The 16,037-nt window shown below is 46.4% G+C and overlaps 1 protein-coding gene across 1 annotated transcript in view; it reads right to left on the minus strand.

Moving 5' to 3' along the window:
* Window positions 1-1,486: 1,486 nt before the first annotated feature.
* The window catches only part of APBA3 (amyloid beta precursor protein binding family A member 3), a 47,465-nt gene continuing 32,914 nt past the window's right edge, over window positions 1,487-16,037 (minus strand). Inside the window, exons 6-10 of the mRNA XM_088452972.1 lie at window positions 12,557-12,721; window positions 11,141-11,353; window positions 9,465-9,584; window positions 2,751-2,891; window positions 1,487-2,675 (exon numbers count right to left, since the gene is read on the minus strand). Of these exons, the coding sequence (XP_088309098.1) occupies window positions 2,604-2,675; window positions 2,751-2,891; window positions 9,465-9,584; window positions 11,141-11,353; window positions 12,557-12,721 (711 nt within the window). The 3' untranslated portion in view covers window positions 1,487-2,603. The remainder of the gene's footprint in view (window positions 2,676-2,750; window positions 2,892-9,464; window positions 9,585-11,140; window positions 11,354-12,556; window positions 12,722-16,037) is intronic.

Consider the following 16,037-nt stretch of genomic DNA (forward strand, 5'->3'; position numbering starts at 1 on the left):
GCCCACAAGGGCTGTAAGCATCTTAGCCAGCCGAGGGCGGTCCCTTTTTGTGCAGGCACAGTGACAGAAATGGGGCGTGATATACAATACAACATGCCCTCCATAAACCCTCAGCGTCTACATATCCCTCCGCTATCTGCACATGATATCAGTACATTATAGCTGGAAGAGGATATCCTCGTTCACTTTCAGACATGAGGATTGTGAACGGAGTGTATGTGACCTCCCACACAGAAAAACCACGTTTACTGTGAGGTAATAAACACCCTGCAACACCGCACCGCAAGGGCTGTAGCAGAAGAACAGGGATAGGAAAAAAGGCTGACAGTCAGAAATGAAAGTACAGGCAAACGGCGCTAGCATTTAAGTCACATACAATGCACAGATAACATCCTGCATTACAAGCACTGCGATCAACTACACAGACCAGAGCCTGGTAGGAAACAGTGCTGCATACACTGACCTTATTGAAGGAGAGGTATGCAGGGGACCCGGACCGCAATGGCACCTGTAACAGCTTCCAGCAGCATTTGTCATTCCCAGCACATGTAGTGAGAAAATTGCCACCGAGGAGCAGAGAGGAGGCGGGCCCGGGGGAGGAGCGCTGACACAGCCCGCTCAGACCGCTGTGGAATGGCACTGTGCAGCGGGGGAGACGCCGGCTGTGAGACAGGGAAGGCGTTCTCCCCTGGCCTGCTATTAACCCCTGGGACGCCGCGCTGTACCGCACATGCTGCGGTCCGCTGTCCCTGGTGGTCTAGTGGAAGGCGCAAGATCAGTACCTGGCCCCACGCGCAGCCGGTCCCCAGGGAGCCCCCTGCCTGGGGACCAAAAAGGACTGTGTTACCGGCGGGTGCCCACCGCGGGACCCCGCCGCTTACCTTGTCCTCCGTGCATCCGGCCACAGTCCAGGTAGCCGGGGTCACCGCTAGCTGTGACCCCAGCTACCAACCAGCATCCCCGGATCGGTACCGGCGTTCTGGTACCGGCAGGGTGTAGGAGTGACAGCATGGACGTCAAGACTGACTGTCCTATGCTGGAGCACTCTAGTTGTGCAGCCACAGCTGCGAAGAAGTCTTCAGGGGCCTTGAAAAGACCCCCCTCTGTATGGTGCGACTGGTCTGGCCAGGCACCGACGAAAACTGAGTGGCCTGAGGCTCGGGGGCGGGGTATAGGAGAAGGACCCCAGTGCATCCTGGGAGGCTGAAAATTTAACTCTGTGGTGCCTGGATGTCTGCCGCCATCGCCTATACCCCAAGGTGGATACCCTATGGACCCTGAAGTAGAAATATATATATATGTACACATACATACATATAAACACAGTAGTTATTTATGTTGTCTGTCCACTGTAATGGAGTATTAACAGTCTAATTATATAAACAATGTATCATTTTGAATAGTAATGTGTGTTGTGTGATATAGCTGTACCATATTGTATGAAAATTATCACTAGTTAAATACAGAATAACTAAACACAAGGAAGTTGACAGTCCTATTACCTTTATTAACAGTAAAATAGTATATGTTGGCACTATTAACCTGTATTACAAATGAGTCATAAAATATACAAAATGTAGAAAGGGCTTAACCCTGATTGCCATATACGCTTCTGTTGCCTTATTGCACTTTTCCCTTTGTGCAACTGAAAATCAGTGAAGAAAAAAAAAAAAAAAAGTTTGTTTAGTCTATAGCAGTGCCCACATAGTTTACTTATGCACAAAGACTAGAGTAATAGTTGCAGAAAACCCATTTGTGGAAATTTTGGTTGCATCAGGTATTTTATATGTAGGAAAACACAAGTTACTGAGTTCCAATGTTATAAAAAAAATTGGAAAAACCAAGGCACATGTATGGAGGATGTCTAGTGTTAACCATGCGATGACATTTATGTTTACAAACTTCCCTATGTATCAAGCACCTCAAATATTTTAGGTGTTGTACACCAGAAGCAACATCCTAAAACTCTATCCCTGACATACATAAAGAGGATTTCATTTGTGATCTCACACACTCCACAAAGAGTGGTAACATCCAGAGCATGGTGTGCATAACAATTGGTTCCCAATTTCTTATATGGGAACAAGTTCTACAACATCTACAATTTTGTTGCCAGTAGCATTTTTCATTACCCATGCTAAAATAAGTGTACATATTGCTTCAACTTGTGGCAAATTGAACATTAGCACATCATGAATAAAAAGCTAAATGCAAAGTACAGTCAGTATGACGCATACTGTTTTTGAGACAGCCCACCCTCTGCTTTATAAATGTCTGAGGAATTCATAATGAGCTGCTGGTGTGTGCAGAAGCAAGCTCCTTCCAGGATAGAGGATACATTAATACTGGTACAATTATAAATGATAGCAAAACAACCTGAATTACAAAACAAAATTGTCTAGAACAGATTTGAATTGTAATACCCATTGGTAAACATCCCCCTCGAAAAAAGCATAGTCTCAAAGTGGGCACTAAATATAGTGTGTGTATAGCCCAATGTCCTAGCCACATGACAATTCTCTCAATGAAAAAAGATCCCGCTGAATATGACATCTGTTCTAAGTCGGACAAGTAGAGTCTGCAAAGTAAAAGTGAGGGATTCCTCAGAGATATATTGGTGTCTCTTGTCCAGTGAGCAGTCTGTAGGTGGAGGCTGGCATCGTTTTTATGTAGACCTGTAAATGCACAACTGTGATTAAAATGTCATCATCAATAAAATGTTCCTCCCTCAGAAAATAGAATATTCTTACCTCCCCTGTGGCATCCAATAGGGTCTGAATAATTTTTTCATGTGCTGTGGCCACCACACTTTGTCCATTTATTTCAATAATTCGATGTCCCACTCTGATACCTCCCCGTTCAGCAATACCGCCACGCACAAGGCTAGAAATCTGTATGGGTAAATATTGTACAATATTTCTCTCACATACACAGCAATGCACTTCCGCACAGGTAATCTTATAGATCTCCAGATAAATTTTCAAGATGTATTTGCTGCTTTATCCTTAAATTTCCTCTTGACAGGAGGATCCCAGAACTTCTAAAAGATGCAGATATAGTAGGAATAGCTTCTGGAGATAGCAAATGACTTCAGTGTCTCACATCAGTTTAGAACTGATGTGAGACGCTGAAGTCATCTGCGATCTCCAGAAGCAGCGCTGATCCGGAGGCTCCTATAGTGCTGGCAACTAAGAGATCTGCCAGCTGAGAAGAGCTGATTACTGGGCTATGTACAAAGTTCTTAAGCTTGATGTATGTGAGCATTATTTTACAAGTAAAACTATACTTTTTATACTATTCTCATGAGTGCACTATTCCTACTATCTGCATATTGTATCACAAACAATGCGGCTAGTCAGAAACTGCCACTGGTCGGTTGCCAGAAGATAATCTTCCAACAGCCCCAAATGGCAGAGGAACCTCCCGGACCCACTGAACCACTCACTGCTGATCAGGCAGCCCAGCAGTACCCAGCACCAAACAGCTGCAGAGAGGAGCAGCCGCCAGGGAAATGTAAATGAACCAGCTCTCAGCCCCCCCCCGTGTATACCTGGCGGCTGCAGAAAGGAGCAGCTCCCGGGGAAATGTAAAGCCCCGATATCCAGATGATCAATATTACAATATATCGTCTGTCGATATATATTTTTTTTTAAATAATAAAATCATGTTGGACAAGTTTTAAATAGATGCTCTTGACCTTATTCAATCATAAAACAAAAATAATTTCGGAGCAGTTTTTGGAAAAAATATTAGCCAGTAAGGTGTATAAGAAAACTGTTTTCTTTTTCAACATTCTCAAGTAAGAATGGCTGATGTAATGAAATGCAAAAATATACTGAACAGTCCGCAGATTAAACTTAAAATGGCTAGTGACACTAGGTGGCTGTCTGTTGACTTTTCTGTACAGTCTTAAGGGAATCCTTGATGAGTGTTAGTGCTGCACTGGAAAGAGAGGCCACTAAATGAAGTATCATAACAGCTGAAGGTTTAAGCAAATATATGAGAACATAGGGCGGAATTCATGTTTTTCCTCACGTCCGATCCCCCATCTAAAGTGACAGGAGATTGCGGGGTGAGATTAAATTGATTAGAATATCGCGCCCAATGAGGTCGGGTTCAGCCATGAGAAACTGCTATACCCGACCAAAGCGCTGGGTGCGATCGTGAAGAGTGCCGTTTGGGTGCACAAACAGGTCACTTTTCGCGCATTTCAGCTTGCACCCCCTGGCGCCGGCAGCTGATCGCGCCAGACAGGAGCAACAATTGAATAGCTCAGTCGAGCGCATAGGTGGCTGCAAACAATTGAATTCTGCCCATAGAATTTTGTAGCTTCACTAATGATGCTTTCAGAGGTGCTGCCTCATTTGTCTAAACAGTCTAAAGTTTAGCAAAGGCAATATGTTAATTTAACAGAAGTAGACCCTGTCTTAGAAGCTACAAAAATGGGATTTTGGTTCTTACCAGTTTAATCCTTTTCTCGGAGTCCATGGGGGACACTGGAATACACTGGGTATAAGTTTTTGCACAGCACGGGCTTCTCCTCCCCTATACCCCACCCGCAGCCTTCAGTTATTACAAACTCCAAAGAACACGAAGTAGGAGAGGAAGAAAAACCAGGCTCACCAAACACGGAAAGGGAGAGCAGAGGACTAGAACGCCAATACCCTGGTAACACTCCTTAGCAAAGCCTTGAGCCGAAGGGCAGGCGGACGGGGACGGCCAGTGCTATATTTGAAATGGACAGTTAGATAAAATGGCCACCAATAGCTTAAATGGAAGCAGTCGAGAAGCCGGCGGTCGCAATGCTGACCGCCGGCTTCCCGACCGCTTAATCCCGGCAAGGTACAAATGAACTGTCATTAGACCTACGCCGGGAGCCTGACACCCATCTTACCGATAGAAGGTAAGCCGGGTGTGGACAGCCATGGGGGTGGGGGGGATTGTTAGGTTAGGGGCTCCTGGGGGAGCCCCTAACCTAACAATCCCCCCCACTGCTGTACGCACCCGGTTAGGGTTAGGCTCCCCCGGAGGGAGGCAGGGGTTAGGCACCCCCCAGGAGACTTAGGGTTAGGCTGCAGGGAAGGGGGGGTTAGGTTTAGGCACTTAGAGGGGGGTTAGGCACTTGGGGGGGGGGGAGGTTAGGGCTAGGCACCCCTCTAAAGGAGGATTAGGGGGGTGGAATTAGGTTAATTATACATACCCTTAGGACAATCGGGATTCCTCCTCTGTCGGGCTGCCGTCATCGGGATTAGAACCGTGCGGCCGGCGGTAAATCATACTGATTCCAGCTTAAATGGGGAGAGTACAGGGACCCCTTGTGGGCGCACCTCCGTGGAAAAGAGCATTCCCAAACAGTGGGGGAAAAGATAAACGGGCCAAGGCTCCTTCACTATGAATGACACCCCCCACCCCAATGTACCTGTGGAGAAGAGGAAGACCGGTTGCCACTAAGCCATCCCCTCCGGCAGTCTCCCCAGCCAGAGGGGATCGGTGCTGTGTCACTGCTCCCCACAGTGCAGAGAGCCACTTACCTGCTACCCCTTATGCTCCAGTCATGGCTAGTACCTGCTGTGTGCTCCTGGCACCGGTGTCAGTAACTCAGGCGCTAGTCAACCGGCCATCGGAGCAGGGTGATGGAGCGGCTGACATGAGAGCTGTGTGTAGTAATCAAAAATTAAATAAAAATATATCTATACAGTATATATATTTTTTTTAACCTTTTGGTGCCCAGACTCCTCCAGATCCACCTACCCAGTGTATTCCAGTGTCCCCCATGGATTAAAGAGAGACGATGCATTATGGACATGAAACATACCTGCTTCTCATTTTACAAAGATATCTCCATCTTGCTTTGTACTTTTAAGACAAACATCTAAATACATAGACACAGTTAGAAACAAGATTCCTGATATGCCAATCACATCCTCTTTAAGAGTTTTCAATAGAGAGCTATCTACCTATGAAAAATGATGATCATTATCACCTGTTGGTATGATTGGTCAATCTTACACCCGACTATAATCCTACAAAATCCCTGACTTGTGAAAGCGTAGCTAGGAGAATTGATGCTGTTTTGAAGGCAAAGGGTGGTCACACCAATTATTGATTTCAGTTAGATTTCTCTTCTGTTCATTCACTTTGCATTTTGTCAATTGATTAATAGTTTTTTTTTTTTAACACTTCAATTTTTGAAAGCATTTTTACTTTGCAGCATTTTTTTCACACCTACATAAAACTTTTGCACAGTACTGTGTACTGCACCACCACCCCTCTCTCTTACCTAAGCGGTGGCCGCAGACTGTCAGGGGCTGTGCTTTTTAGTAATAGGCTGCACAAAAGACCACACATTACATTACACCTCCTCCTCCACGCGGTGCAGGGGCTGTGCAGCCTATTATAAAGCACAGCCCCTGACTATCCGCAGCCGCCGCTCCTTTGAAAAACAAGAGATATGGTAAGAACTTACCTTTGTTTCTATGAAGTCCATAGGGTCCACAGGGTTGACCTTAGGGTATAGGTTGGGAACCAAATCTGGGCACCACGCAGTTAAAGCTTTTAGCTCCCAGGATGCACTGGGTCCACTCTCCCTATAGCCCTGCCCCCAAGCCAGAGGCACCTCAGATTGTAAGTAGCCAAAGGCCGGAGGAGGAAAGAGAGAGAGAGAAGACTGGAACACTCAAGAACCATACTCACAGAGAAGGAGATGGGAAACCGGTGACCAGTAACACTGCCCATATGAAGCCAGGTGCATCAGGGCGGGCGCCCTGTGGACCCTATGGACTTCATAGAAACAGAGATAATAAAGATAAGTTCTTACCATATCTCTTGTTTTCTACTTCAGGGTCCATAGGGGGTCCACAGGGTTGACCTTGGGGATGTCCCAAAGCAGTCCTTATAAGGGTGGGGACGCTCCTGTGCTGAGAGGAGAATTTGTCGCCCAAAGGAAGCACCACGTGGCCACCTTGCAAGGCAGAACAGCCGAGGCGCCACAGCGAGCCACCCACGAGGGACTCACAGCTCGAGTAGAATAAGCATGCACAGAAACAGAAAGGCCTATCCTATTTGTAGGCCCCTGAGATAGTCATACAAAGTCATTTAGCCAATGTCATTCTATTGGCCAGCCATACTTTCCTGTGAAATCCAAAGACCACAAATAAGGAGTCTGTTTTCCTGAAGGAACTTGAAAGGATCACATAAATCCGGAGAGGCCGGACCACAGTCACAGTCAATGAGGCCACACCAGCCGAGAGGACTGGTGACTGAAATGTCAGTACCATAAGTTCCAGAATAATATGGAACTTAAAAACCACTTTAGGAAGAGACACAGGGCGAGTGCAACTCACAACCCTGACATGGTGGACTAATCAGAAGAGGGAGCCACCTGAGAACGCTCCCAATTCCAACACTCTCCTGGGAGGGAGAGAGGGGGAGAGGGGGAGGGAGACTAAGCTATAGACCATGTAATGGAGGCATAATCCAGAAAACACCCTGAAGGATGGATCGGATACCAGAGAGTGGAGCAATTCCACAGCCGAACCCTACTGACAGTGCAGAGATCCGCATTCTCAGAAAGGCCAGGCAGAAGGCGAGACCCCAAGCCAGCTGGAAGGAATGCCAGACCTGACCGCCAGCCCCAAAGCAGGGATAATAATAATACTTGAAATCGGCTTCCCCCGTGTGAGAGGGAAAGAGCCCGATACATCATCCAGTTCACGACAGAGCTACCTGGGAAGTAACCACAGGGCGTATATCACGCCATTTTGTGTTTTGTAGAAAACGACATCCACCCAGGGTGGTTGTTGTGGTAATCCCTGCAAGGGAAATGACAGACTGTTGTGGTACCAGAGGGAATTCATGTACTGTGAAAAACCCCGGCAGGGAGCGATAGTCTGTGACACAGGGGTCAAGTGCAAGACACTGCGAGATACCCTGAGATGAAAATGGCAGTATGGTGAAGTAACCCCAAGTTACAACAATGGGGCCCGCTCAGTGATCCGCAATGGAGAGGATCCTGAGAAACAAACCGTCCCAGGGGATCGTGTAAGGGGCCTGGCACCAGATGGCGCCGCATACATAACCCTTTCTGAGTCAAATCCTCCGCACTAATATCTGCAGTCAAAGACATGCAGGATAGCAAAAATGGTCAGACATTTCTGACTATCGTGGAAATATTAAGCAGCGCTATACTGGTCCTGACTGACACCAAGATTAGCTGCAGGGACCCATTATCAGCATATGCAACACACAGTTCCACCTAAAATATGGCAACGTGCAGCACGCAACAGTATGTGACAAACCCCACAATATTGACAAGTATATATATGTGAGGTCTCAGAACCACCCTAAGTACTTTAACAGCATTAGGGCAGATAGTAAAGAAAAGGGATAGATATATACTGACAAGAAAAGGAGAAAAAGCACAGACAGTCAGCACTAGCATAAGTCACATACAATGCAGATTATTATATATATATATATATATATATATATATATATATATATATATATATATATATATATACACACACACACATACATACATATATATATATATATATATATATATACATATACATATATACATATACATATATATATATATACATATACACACACACACACACACAACAGGGAAGGCTTCCTCCCCAGGCCGGCTATTAACCCCCGGGACGCCGGCTCCCAGTGCCAGTCGTTAAATCCCTGGTGGGCTAGTGGACACGCGGGGTATGCCTCCATGGAGGGGGAGCCCGCCGCCACTGCCAGCGCCTCCGGTCTGTCCCCTGAGACCGGAGGCATCGGACTGCATTTTAAATGCGCGGATCACCGCAAGTGGTGATCCGCGACCTTACCTGCTCCCCGTCGATCCGGCAGCAGTCCTGGGCGCCCGCAGAGTCCGGCTAGTACAGACTCTGGGGTCCCGCTGAGATCCCCAGATCTGCACTGGCATCTCAGCCCCGGCGGGGTGACGGAGCGACAGCTTGGACGTCCCATGGGCAGTCCGACGCTGCCGCTCAGAAGAGTCCAAAGTAAAAATAAAAACTTTGAACTATCAAAAATTAAAATAAAGCCATGGGGCTGCTAATCAGCCCCCCTGCAATAACGGTGACCCGACTCCGGCCAGGCACCAACTTAAACTGAGGTGCCTCTGGCTTGGGGCCGGGGCTATAGGGAGAGTGGACCCAGTGCATCCTGGGAGCTAAAAGCTTAACTGCGTGGTGCCTGGATTTGGTTCCCAAACTATACCCCAAGGTCAACCCTGTGGACCCCCTATGGACTCTGAAGTATAATGTTTTTTTTTTTGTTTTTTTTGAGTGGAGGGCTGGCGAGCCACCCCCTTGCCCCCCAACGTTTCGACACCCATGATTATAATATATATATATATATATATATATAATATAATATATATAATATATATATATATATATTTTCTCACACCCACATATACACAGCTGCTTCACACTTACCACTCCGTCCTCCACACAAAAGCCTAGCTGATAGGTAGTGTCAGGCCTCTGAATAATAGCTGTGACGACTGGAGGGCAACGCACAATGCTCAGAATCACCCGGGACTGACCTTTCAGCTCCTGGAGATTAAAAGGGAGAAATTAGTCAAATAATCTATAAACTATCGTTCCTGTGGAAGAGATTTTTTGAAAAACCACGAAAACAAATTGATGGGGTATCAAGTAACTCAAGAAATATTTCATAATGTATATGATCTAGACTTGGGAGGCCATCAAACAAGTTTCGTCATCAGGATTTTTGTCACCCCTGATGAAGTCCTAGTGACGAAATGTATTGTGAGGCCTCCCTTGTTTGTGTAGTTTGAGCCTTTGGATCATCCTTGGAGCCCTGCATCCGCAGATGAATATGCAGATAAGCCTATTATATTATTATTATTAGTTGTGGGTTGCCATTTTACACTAGGTTGTCCGGTTTTGGCTTGTAATTTATTACAGATGAATCATGGTGGTCTAACTATTATATGGATGTTGGATGTACGAAATACAATCTGTGAATACGGAATCGGTAGGATATACCAGCAGACAGGATACCAGCGGTCAGAAAACTGACAGCGGCATCCCGATGGTGAAGATCCTGACAGGGGCCGGTAAGTAACTTAACCCTCCAGGTGGTGCCTAACACCCCACCCTAAACCTAACCCTCCCCAGGTGGTGCCTAACCCTAACCTCCCTACATTGGTGCCTAACCACCCCCCCCCTTCCCACACCCTAATTCTAACCTCCCTACGGTGGCACCTAACCCAACCAACCCCGGCAGGTCCCTAAACCTAAACCCCCATCCCTGGCCTAACCGGCATACTTCCCTTCTGGATGTTGGCGGTCAGGATGCCAACGTCGGTATCTTGATCCCTTTGGGATGCAGGCGTCAGCATTCTGACGGGCATCGGATTCGTCTGTATCCTGACGTCCGGCAACCCATCCACCGGCATCTTGACTGGATCCCGGTGAATACATTGATGTGCCCATTCATTATTGCAATCTTGTATGTATACTTGAATTCTAGTAGTCACATGAGAAGCACTTTATTATTACTACACTGTATGTATGTATGTATGTATGTATGTATGTATGTATGTATATCCAGAGCACAGAGTAAAAAAAAAAAGTGACAATTACCATTTAAAGTGGAAACAAGTTCCAAAAATTTGTAATGTTTTAGAACTGTAGCATTCTAGATTAGCAAGTATCTAAGTGTATCTATTTCTGCATTTTGTGACAAATTAAACATTATTAGAACACCATGGCATTTCATTACTGAAAGGTGGCATTTCAAAGATGCCAAGAATCAGGATTTTAACAAGCAATACTTAAAACAGCAATACGGTACTATGAAGTTCAAAGCTAGGCCTACTTTATTAACTTTGTGAGTATAAAACTAATCACATCGTACAGTTCGAATGACACGTACATTTCTTGTGGGCAGAACTTCCTGTGACACTAATCATGTGACCATTTAAAGCCAATGGGCAGAAAGCTGCTAGCTTGATGTCAATTCACATATTTATCTTCCCTTCCATGTAACGTTTGCCATCTCACCTAGAATCCATTTCACACACTGTTCTTTTCCAAAATACATTCATTTGTAATTTTATGCAAACACTTTATTTTCTACTCACCCGGATTAGCCCCTGGCATGTAGAAAAGGGCAACCCAACCAGGCTTGTACCATTGACACTAGTCACATGATCTCCAATGCTCAGCTCTCCACTGCGCTCTGCTGGACCTCCATGCATTAAATTGGCAATGACTACAGTGGGAAGTAAGGAACCCCAACCTGACTCCACAACAGCCACACCTAGCACTTGTCCTTGCTGCTTCTGGATATAAACCTATGAATGGAGTGGTACACATTGACAGAATAAATAGACATTTTATGTTGTTTTTTAAGGAAAATATGGTATCTTTGTTATGCCTTGTACTTTCAACAGAGACAAATTAAATAAATAAAAAAAATGTCCACTATAGTATACTATATGGACATAACTAAATTACAAACACAAGTCATTTTGAGTCTTCAACAAATCATCTGTATTTTTTGTGCACTAGGCCGGGTACACCACCACTTCTCGTTGTCATTTTTTTTTTATAAATAATGTTTATTTAGGAATTTTAGAAGCAAAAGCACAACAGTCTCCATCCCAAAACCCACCCCCTATTAAGTAAACTAATCAAACAATTGTAAAGAAAATAATGTCTTTGCTATATTTGTCCAGAATAAACAATGATAAAGCAAAAAAACATCCGTCATGTCTTCTTGACAATGAAGTCAGAAATAAATCACAGTATACAAATAAAAGGCTGAACATCAACAGTCAAAGTATCACAGATGGGTGACCAACAGGATAAGATCATTATGTTTTAACCCATTGTCACGATCACACGTGACCAAAATCACCAAGTTAGAATTGACCAAGTCTGTGTTACCAGATGCTCCCGCCCACCCGGTTGCAGCAGCATCGACCACCCCAATACCATAGATTGATTCATTCCAGGGCCCACAAATCCAATCATATTTTAGTATATAGTTAAGTTTAATACAGGTTGAGTCTCCCATATCAAAAATGCTTGGGACCAGGGGAATTTTGGATAACGGAATATTCCGTATTTTGGAATAATTGCATACCATAATGAAATATCTTGGGAATAGGACCCAAATATACACACATAATGCATTCATGTGTTATATACACCTTATACACACAGCCTGCAGGTCATTTTATACAATATATTCAATAAATTTGTGGCTTAAACCAAGTTTGTGTACAGAAATGAAAATCATTTATAATTCATATACACAGCCTGAAGGTAATTTTATACAATATTTCTAATAATTTGTGCCTCAGACAAAGTTTGTGTTTGTGATAAAGAAAAATATAGTCACGTCTTAGAGAAACAATGGGATTGCCTATAGTGCATTTAAGCATTGTGTGTCAAGTGAGAAATGTATGGATCACAGCTCTAGGATGGGCTTTAAAATGGGTCCTGTGCCTTCAATTCCAAGGAGTCATAATGAAGAGTTTCTCTGTTCCTACCTCCCTGCAGTTGTCTTTCTTGCTGAAGTGAGGGAGGTCTGCATTGTACAGCTGTTCCATCACCGGCGTACCCTCTAATCGCTCAGGCGGAACACCTTCAGAGAGGAGGAAATTTCGGTATGCCATAGCAAAAGCTTGACCAATGGCCTGAGCAATGAGTTGAGCCTAAAAAAAAAAGGGAACACACAATAATAAAATTTTCGATGTGTGGCAAAGTATACTCTATAGATGTTTAAAGAAACAAAAGAAAAGTAGTGTATTTGTTATGGTGCACTTAGTTTTAGTTCACACTGAGCACTCAGATAACTTAAAACTTTGATATTCTTTATTCATTTGTCATTAAAATTATGTCATTAGGGGTTACTAATTAGGCGAAATATTACAATTCAGTCAAAGGTTAGATATGGAAAAGAATACTGTGTACGAAAATAGGGTTAGAAATAGTGTTTAAAACCTAGATTTAATACCATGGATTAAATATATGTATTCCTCCTGGAAATTGGTTTACAGGAGTTTTCAATAGACAGTATATTTATAATGCCACCTCTATTATAATATGAGATATGGTAAGAACTTACCCTTGTTATCTCTATTTCTACGAAGTCCATAGGGTTCCACAGGTTACCTTGGGGTATAGGTGTGACGTCAGTCGCAGGGCACCAAAGAGTTAAGCTTTCAGCCTCCCAGGATGCACTAGGTCCCCCTCCTATACCCCGCCCCCGGGCCAAGGCACCTCAGTTAGTTACCAAGCCATAGGCCAGAGGAGGAGAAGGAAGAGAGAGAACAAAGATCTGGACACATACAAGAATCACATTCTCACCAGAGGGAGACGGAAAACCGGTGACCAGAGCAAAGCCCATCTGCAGCACAGGTGCGACAGGGCGGGAGTCCTGTGAAACCCTATGGACTTCGTAGAAATAGAGATAACAAGGGTAAGTTCTTACCATATCTCATATTTTCTACTTCAGGGTCCATAGGGTATCCACAGGATACCTTGGGGATGTCCCAAAGCAGTATCCTTTAAGGGTGGGGACGCTCCTGTGCAGAAAGGAGAATCCGCCGCCCGAAGGAAGCATCCTGAGAGGCGAAGGTGTCAAACCTGTAATACCTCACAAAGGTATGGACAGAAGACCACGTAGCAGCCTTGCAGATCTGAACTGCCGAGGCACCACGTCGAGCTGCCCACGAAGGACCCACAGACCTAGTGGAATGAGCCTTCAGAGAAGGAGGGACCGGTAGGCCTTCATGAAGATAAGCTTCAGAAATAGCCATACGGATCCAGGCTGCCAAAGTTTGCTTTGAAGCAGGCCAACCCTTTTTACGGAAGCCATAGAGGACAAACAAAGCGTCCGACTTCCTAAACGAAGAAGTGCGGTCAACATAAGTCCTTAAGGCCCGCACAACATCCAAAGAGGCCTCACCCACGGAAAGACCCGGTGAGTTAAAGGCCGGAACAACTATTTCCTCGTTAACATGAAACTGGGAAACAACTTTGGGAAGAAACTCGGGCCGAGTGCGGAGCACTGCCCTGTTCCCATAAAAAACCAAGAAAGGGGGTCTACAAGAAAGAGCCCCTAACTCAGAAACACGTCTGGCCGAAGCAATGGCCAGAAGGAAAACAGTCTTAGCTGTTAGCCATTTAAGATCCACTGAGCCCAGTGGTTCAAACGGCGGTCCTTGGAGAGCCCTCAGGACCACAGCCAAATCCCAAGGCGCCACAGGTGGAACAAAGGGCGGCTGAATGCGGAGAACACCCTGCATAAAGGTGCGCACATCCGGGATTGTAGCAATCCTACGGTGAAACCAGACAGATAGGGCCGAAACCTGTACCTTCAAAGAAGCAAGGCGAAGCCCATGATCTAGTCCCGCTTGCAGGAAGGCGAGAATCCGAGACAGACGAAACTCCCGCGGTGCATAACCTCTCGGTCGACACCACTGGAAGAACGTATGCCACACGCGATGGTATATCCTCGCGGAAGACGGTTTCCGAGCTCGTAACATGGTACGCACCACAGAGCTGGAAAACCCCCGGGACCTCAGCATGGCCGTCTCAACAGCCACGCCGTCAAAGACAGCCGAGTCAGGTCCGGGTGAAGGCAAGGACCCTGAGACAGAAGGTCCGGTCGTAGCGGCAACCGCAGAGGACTGTCCACGGACAGACCCTGAAGGTCTGAGAACCAGTGCCGTCTGGGCCACGCGGGAGCTATCAACAGGAGCGTCCCTCCTTCCTGTTTGAATTTCCGGATTACCCGTGGAAGAAGGGAGACCGGAGGGAACAGGTATGCGAACCGGAACGTCCACCGGACGGACAGAGCATCCACCAGAGACGCCCCTTCGTCTCTTGTGCGAGACCCATACACCGGCAACTTGTTGTTGTGCCGGGACGCCATGAGGTCGATTTCTGGAAGACCCCACCTGTCCACCAGTAGTTGAAAAACGTCCGGGTGCAGGGACCATTCCCCCGGATGAACGTCCTGGCGACTTAGAAAGTCCGCCTCCCAATTTAGCACTCCCGGGATGAAGACCGCTGATATGGCCGGAAGATTGCGCTCCGCCCAAACCAGGATCCGAGAGACCTCTACGAGAGCCGCCCGACTGCGAGTTCCTCCTTGCCTGTTTATGTAGGCCACGGTGGTAGCGTTGTCCGACTGGACCTGCACCGGGCGACCCTGGAGAAACCGCTGTGCCTGCTGGAGAGCATTGAAGACCGCACGGAGTTCCAAGATATTTATTGGAAGCTCCGCTTCTGTCGGCGTCCACCTGCCCTGGAACAAGTGTGGACCCGAAACTGCACCCCAGCCCCGAAGACTGGCGTCCGTTGTCAACAGGACCCAATTTGGAACCCAGAACGGACGTCCCTTGTTGAGGTGGGTCGTCTGTAACCACCACGCAAGGGACAGGCGAACCTCCTGGGTGAGCACAATCGTCTGGGACTTCAGAGACTGAGGCAGCCCGTTCCACTTGGACAGGATCAGGTGCTGCAGAGGTCTGGAGTGAAACTGGGCGTATTCCACCATGTCGAACACCGACACCATGGAGCCCAGTAACCTCATCGCCGAGTGTAAGGACACCCGGCGGCTGTGCAGGCAACTGCGCACCCTTGACTGTAAAGCAGAGATCTTGTCCTCCGTCACGAAGATCCTTTGCTGTCCTGAGTCCAATAAGGCTCCAAGATGCAGAATCCTCCGAGACGGGATTAGAGTGGACTTCTGCCAGTTGATTAGCCAGCCGTGCCGTTGCAGCAGTGCAATGGTCAGGTCCAAGTGGCGTAACAGGAGCTCTGGAGATCCTGCCACCAATAACAGGTCGTCCAAATACGGCAACATGCGGACTCCCTGCAGCCGCAGAGAAGCCGCCATGACCGCCATCACCTTGGTGAAAACACGTGGTGCTGTTGCCAGGCCAAAAGGTAACGCCCGAAACTGGAAGTGGTCGCTGCGGATTGCAAACCTGAGGAACTGTTGATGGCGCAAAAGAATAG

Source organism: Taudactylus pleione, unplaced genomic scaffold (genome assembly GCF_031769625.1).
Source record: "Taudactylus pleione unplaced genomic scaffold, aTauple2 ptg000560l, whole genome shotgun sequence".
NCBI lineage: Eukaryota > Metazoa > Chordata > Amphibia > Anura > Myobatrachidae > Taudactylus > Taudactylus pleione.